Source organism: Aotus nancymaae, unplaced genomic scaffold (assembly GCF_030222135.1).
Source record: "Aotus nancymaae isolate 86718 unplaced genomic scaffold, 86718_ANA_hifiasm-v0.15.2.pri h1tg000025l, whole genome shotgun sequence".
In the NCBI taxonomy this organism is placed as follows: Eukaryota; Metazoa; Chordata; class Mammalia; order Primates; family Aotidae; genus Aotus; species Aotus nancymaae.
Genome location: NW_026988438.1, coordinates 37,140,444 through 37,147,087, shown reverse-complemented (window position 1 = coordinate 37,147,087; position 6,644 = coordinate 37,140,444). Strand labels below are relative to the sequence as shown.

The window sequence follows — 6,644 nt, the reverse complement described above, 5'->3', positions numbered from 1 at the left end:
TGCGCGGGAAGAAAAGAGAGAGAGAAATAGCGAGGTCTGGAGGGCTGAGTAAGCGACTGCTCAAACAGCTATGCTTAAACAGCAAATTTATTTTGCACACAGTTAGTATATATATCTTTGTCCTACTTCATTTGCAGGAACAGACACCATCATCTCATACATCAAAGGGAACAGAAAGCCCTTGGGATACAAACTTAGGCAGCAGATAACACAATAGTAACATCAGATACATAATCGGATACAATCAAGTCGTCCAGGTGGGTCTCATTATCAGGTTGGGGAAACCTAAAGTTAAAAAGTTAACTATCTATGCAAGGCACCAGAGAGGCAGTAAGCCTGTTATCTATGCAAGCAGCAGTCACAAGAACAAGCACAGGACCCAGCAAATGGGTAGACAAAGTCATAAAATGCAGAAACAAAAAATAAACGTAATGTCTTCTCAGACCACACAGGTATCACCTCATCGTCTAGCAAAGTTGTTTTTAGATATCCTTTGATCTCAGTTTAACTTTCCCAGATCTCGACTGCCTCCAACGGGAAACTGTGTCTGGGCTCAAGCTCACCATATGGTGAGGCCCAATTCCGAGGGGCTTCACATGGGAGCGATCCCCACAGCGATATAAAGTTTTCAGAATGTTAAATAATGTACAATTTCAAATAATCCTGTATATTACTATACACCAGAAAGAATATGGTTACAAAAAGCATTTCCATGAAGGCTGTGATTGAGTTCCGTGTTCCTGTAAAAACACTTACAGAAGCCTAACTGAAGATTTCTAGAACTGACTGACACCTGATTTCAGCTGTAAACACATAGTAAGCCAGCCTAGTTAGGCAAACATTCATTGCATGCCAAGGAGATACCAGCAGGACTGTGTGCTCTTGCTTTATGAATCCCGCGAAAATAAATCTTGTGCTCCGTGTAACAAGACTTTAACTTGCAGTAATAGCCTTTCACCACTTAGTATTTTCTGAGCGCCTACCAAACACCAGGCTCAGATACCGCACTGAACACCGTCCCTATTCCCAGGAAGCCTTACACTGATGGGAGACACCTTTGCACGTCCCACCGCCCGATTATTAAAAAAAAAAAAAAAAAAAAAAAAGATAATCACGTAACCGAAACCTGGAAATCTGCCTTGGGCACACAGAAGGGCAGGCGCAACCTCCGACCAGCTCCCAGGCAAAATTCACCCAGCGCCGGACAGCGACAAAGGAACCAGCCGCACCTGTGCCTGCAGTCGCGTTGCTCTGAACGGCGCGCGACTGTGACGCGCCAGACCGCGCCCCTGCCCTTCATAGGGCCCCTGCCTCCTTCCGCGAAGTGCGCAGGCTCCTTGACCGGGTTCGCGTTCTGTGGGGGGACGCAGCCCAGCTGGCAGCGTCGCTCCCTGAGCGCTCCTGAGGCGGCCGCCGGGCCTTGTCTTTCGGCAGTGGTCGAGCCGCCACCGCCGCCGGTTCCAGAGCTGAGCGCTGCAGCCGCAGTCCCAATCGCCTTGTTTGGTCGACAGGATCCCCGGAGTGCCCAGAGAGTGCGACCGCTCGCCCAGCCCGGCGAGTCCCGGGCGTGAATCGAGCTGAGGGAGGATGGCAGCCTCTGGGGTGGAGAAGAGCAGCAAGAAGAAGACCGAGAAGAAACTTGCTGCTCGGGAAGAAGCTAAATTGTTGGCGGGTTTCATGGGCGTCATGAATAACATGCGGAAACAGGTACCGCCTCTGTGGGAGTGACGAACGACGGTGGGAGGTGGTCCGGGGCTCCGACCCCTGACTCCCGAGACCGAATCCCGCGCCCTGTGGATCGCGCCCCTCTTCCTCTGTTCTCGCCCCTCCTTCCATTTTCTTGGCGAGGGATTCCGCAGTTGGTAGAGGGGCGCGTAAAACAATTCTCGAGCAAAAGTGGCTCCTCGTCTGTCGAGGATGTCGCTCCCAAGTCAGACTCCTGGGGGCCTCCTCGGGCTGCCTTTCGCCGTCGGTTATGGGTTGTGTAACAGCTCTGCCCTAGTTATCTCTTTGTGAGGCGAGGATCCTTCCATTGGCGAGTCGTTTTAAGGTGTCATGAGATCTTGTGTAAAGAAGCCCATTGGCAAAGCCCGGGAAGGGAGGAGAGTTGCTGGCCTGAAATCAGCCGCTCTTAATTAAGGATCCCAGCCCCCTCCTGTGTTCCCCGGTGGAGCTAGTTGAAGACGAGTCCTCCTGTACGTGTTAATTTAGAGCAGAAGCAGCTGTCCATAAATACCATGCCATCTTCTAAGGGCACTGTGCGCCTCTTTTATTAAGAGGAACTCTTTGTTCTGTCTTTGGTGTGTGATGCATTCATGAAAGTCTGCAGCACATCGGCGAAAGGTGGGTTATGAAAAGAACGGATTCTAACGTTGGCGAAGGTGAACTAAAGAGACTTATTTTTTTAATTCCATAAATCTACCGTACCGATAAGCATAGAAAGTGACTTTTTTTTTCTTTTCTGTAAGCTTTATTTATAGATAATACACAACTAAGGAGATTTATGGGAATGTCTGGATTTTGTTGACTGGGATCCTGTTTAAAGAGGACAAAGCAGGATGTGAGTTATGTGTAACTGCAAAACCTAGTTTGCTTTGTCTAGTGGTTCTGCTGGGAATATGGACAACAGTAGAGGAATTTAAGATTTTTATGAAGTTATTAACTTTTGGTTTCTATTAGCAAACGCTGACTGCAGGGATCTCGTCTTTGTTCACCAGCTTTTGCCACAGTGCACCAGTGCAGTCTAGGAATGCTTTTAAATCTTTCCTGGCCTTCGTGCTGAAGTACTGTGAATGTCTGAATTCGTTAATTTATGTAACTTACTTTCATGTATCTATTTTCAAATTCATGTTCCTTTCATGTAAACCTTTTTTTATCTACAATACCACAGACCCCAAACTGCTGGTTCATTTAGCTATTGTCTGCCTGTAATGGTAGTTGAACATAGTTTAGCAGTGCTCAAACTTGTTGAAGACTCATTAGGTTCCCTCCCACTCCCTCAAATAGATGTTTTCATTTAGATCATAGCATTGTAAAGCATTGCCTCAATCCCTAAAAAGATAGGGTGCAACCGGATTGCAGCAGCAAATATTTACTTGAGGAGGAGAGGATTGTCTGAGACTGTCCATTTAGATCTTCGGATTTAAAAATTGCCTCACATTTCTTAGCTTTGAGGTATATTAGCATCATTTATTTACTGTTAAAATAGAAACACGGTTACTGAAAAATTAGGGTTCTGTTACTGAGTAGGAAGGAAAAAATAGTTACTTGGTGAACAACCAGGGATCTCCTCCACAATGATTAACTGACCTTAATCTGCCAGGTTCTCTTTTTGTCAGCGGTTTTGTTTGTGATTCAAACAGTTCTCCAATAGCACTTTATCAACTTCATGGAATCATGCATCTTTTGCAAGATGTGCAGTTTCACTTTGTAATGGACTTACACTATGGTTATATTGTATTGTCCTGTTTAACATCATAACACAGGAAAGAATTCACCAAGAATGACTGACAAGGGCAGTTGATGGGAATTGGCAGAAACAGTGGCTGGTCTGAGCCAGAGGAGGAATGTCTAAGTGAGGACCAACTTTATACGTGTTCTTGTTCTTTATTTTTATTTTTATTTTTATTTTTCTGCTCTTGTTCTTTAGTAAATGTTTTTGTTTTATGACAATTTTTGCATCCCTTTACAATCTCACTGCTTTAAGGATCAGAATAATGAGTGCCTAGATGACAAGGACCCCTCTGTATACATCCAGAAACATTCCTTCAAGAATTTGAGAACACTGTGAGATTAGCATACCTCAGTTCCAATCCCTGCTCTCTCATTATTTCATTTAGTTATTTTATATAACATGATATAGGTCATTTCATCTGTCTGTAGCATAGTGGCCAATTCTATACGTAGAGGCAAAGGGGATCCTGCAGAACCAGCAGCCTCTGCTTCTTCTAAAGCCTTTTCCTACATTGTTTTTGTCATTTCTAGCCTTTTGTTTTTAAACTCTCCAATGAAGTATGGGATACATGTAAGAGGGAACAAATCATAAATGTACAGCCCAGTTATTTCAGAGTGCACATCCCACTAACAAGACTAGAACATGATCGATACACCAGAGGACCCCCTTCTCAGTCACCAACCCCGCAGTGGTAACAACTATTTTAACTTCTGTAACCATAGATTTGTTTTTCCTGTTTTTGAACTTACATAAATGTAATCATATGGCATAAACTCTTGTGTTTTAATTTCTTAAAGCCAACATTTTCGTGAGATTCATCTGTGCTGTGTGTAGCACTACTTCATCTTTGTGGTATATAGTATCCCATTGTATGAATATAGCACAATTTATCCATTCTATCATTATGGACATTTGGGTTATTTCTAGTTTGGGACTATTAAGACTAGTACTACTTTGAACATTTTTGTACACTTTATACCTGCCTTTTGGTATTCATATGTATTCATATTTTTGTTGGAAAATAACCAAATGGGAATTTTTGAATCATAAGCTATACCACATTCAGCTTTAAAAGATATTGTCATGTAGTTTTCCAAAGTGATTGTATCACATTACATTCCTGCCACCTGTGTGTGACAGAGGCTTTTGCTTCGCATTCTTGTCATCACTTGATGTCCATCTTATCACTTTAGCCATTCTAACTGGGTGTATAGGAGCATTTTATTTAATTGAGTTGAATGCCTTTTCATTTCTTCCTTTAACTTTTTGTTTAGATTAACGTTATTACATGATATGTGAAATAGAGGATTTACGAGGCAGGTCTGGGCCACAATTACTATTGCACATGCACATTGCTGTTGCCATACTCTTCTTTTGTGTTAATGAAGTGCAGGAGTCTCTTCATGTTGGAGGCAGATGTTTTAAAACCTTCCTGAGTACACCATAGTTTGTAGTTTCCCCGTATTAAATGAATTAAAGCATAATGGGAACTTGGAAGCTTATGTTAAAGTCCTTATTGAGAGTTATGTGAGAGAACCACAAAGCTGATTTGACGATTAGATACTAGGCAGTTAACTGGGCTCACTTGCCAGCTAAAATGACTTTGCTTCTGTATTCTCATCTGTCTGACATGTCTGGCTGTAAATTACTACATGTCATTATATTTAGGTTCTCTTGTGAATAATCTAAACCTTCAGTGTTAAACCCTGGTTAGTAATAAGACTTCTTGAGCACTTATAACTGTGTTTCAGTCGCTCTGCAGAGTGTTTTACGGGCTTTGTCTAATTTAATTCTCTTCCATTGACAACTCCAGTCATCTAAACCTTCCTATTCTTTTTCCTGTACTTTACTCTTTTCTGTTTTCTTTTTCTCTCTGTCCAGCTTAGAAGCTATTGTCACTCCACTGTCTCTCCAGTGCCCCAGCTTTCTTGTTCCTCTGTCCCTTTTTCCTGTCCATTTGGCAAACTTCTATATTGATGACTGTTAACCTTCTTTGTGCAAGGTTCCAAGCACAGCTGGAAAATCTCTCATTATTGGGCAACTTCTGCCAAGTAAGTACTTGGCCACTAATTTCAACTAGATTATCAGTCCCGATGAGCAATCTTACTTTTTGTTTTACTATTTTCCTTTCTCTAGATCCTCACTTTCAGCAGATGTGAGTCCTTTCTCTAGATCCTCACTTTCAGCAGATCACTCCTCTTTTGACATCTTAGATAAAAAGAAGTCATTAGAACTATCTACCTTTTCACTTTCTACCACCAGATCTATAAACTATTTTGACACTTTCCCTTTTCTCTTCTTATCCTGCTACAATGGAGATGCTGCTGCTTTTTCTAACGCCAGTAGTTCTACCCAGGCTTTGGCTTCCTGGATGCCAGGCTTCTCAGAAGTATTATACTGTTGGTTATTCCATCTTTGTTGCAAATCTTTTAACTTTTCTTCTTTGCTGGATTCTTGCTGTTAGCACTTAAGCTTGTTTTAGCCTCTCCAGCTTTTGAACCAACCAACCAGCAAACCCATTCTTAATCTCAACATATCCCTCTAAATACTTTTCTCCCCCCATTAAAATCAAAAGTTGGGTAAATTCACTACATTTTCTTACTATCTATTTATTCCCTTAGTTCAATTTGGCTTCCAAGCTCATTCATTGAAATGAATACTTATTGAGAACCCACCATATGCTAAACATTTTGCTAGATACTGGGGTTGCAGTGATAAGCAAACCGTGACAATCTCTATCCTCATGTGATTTATAGTCTAGCGGAAAAGCATGACATTAGTCAAATAATCACACAAATAAAGGTAACATTGCAACAGTGGTAGGTATTACACAGAGTATGATATGGTACAACAAGGGCATATGTGTGGGTAATTTGACCATCAGGAAGTTTTCTCTAAGGAAGTGGTTGTTGAAAGCTGAAATAAGAGCAGGTGTTAACTAGGTAGAGAGAAAAGGGAAGAGTATCTCAAGTAGAGGGAACAACATATTCAGAGACTCTGAGTTGCAGACCTACTTTATTATAGAACGGCAAGTTTGAGGCTGATTAAAGGTCAGTGTAACTGGAGCACAGAACATAAAGGGGATGATGATGCAAGATGAAACTGGCGAAGTAGCTAGGGAGCTGTCCATGCATAGCTTCATAAGTCCTTAGGAGATTTTGCCCTTATTCTAAAATCTGTTTGTGCATGT

General features: G+C 42.1%; 1 protein-coding gene across 3 annotated transcripts in view; it reads left to right on the top strand.

Annotated features, from left to right (window-relative positions):
• Window positions 1-1,351: 1,351 nt before the first annotated feature.
• KLHL7 (kelch like family member 7) overlaps window positions 1,352-6,644 on the top strand; it is a 78,220-nt gene continuing 72,927 nt past the window's right edge. Inside the window, exon 1 of one of the 3 annotated variants that reach the window (XM_012447793.2) lies at window positions 1,352-1,707. In XM_012447793.2, coding sequence (XP_012303216.1) covers window positions 1,588-1,707 — 120 coding nt within the window. In that variant the 5' untranslated portion in view covers window positions 1,352-1,587. Of the gene's footprint in view, window positions 1,708-2,158; window positions 2,344-6,644 lie in introns of those variants that run through there. The other 2 variants (XM_012447795.2, XM_012447794.2) reach the window with 2 other exon arrangements.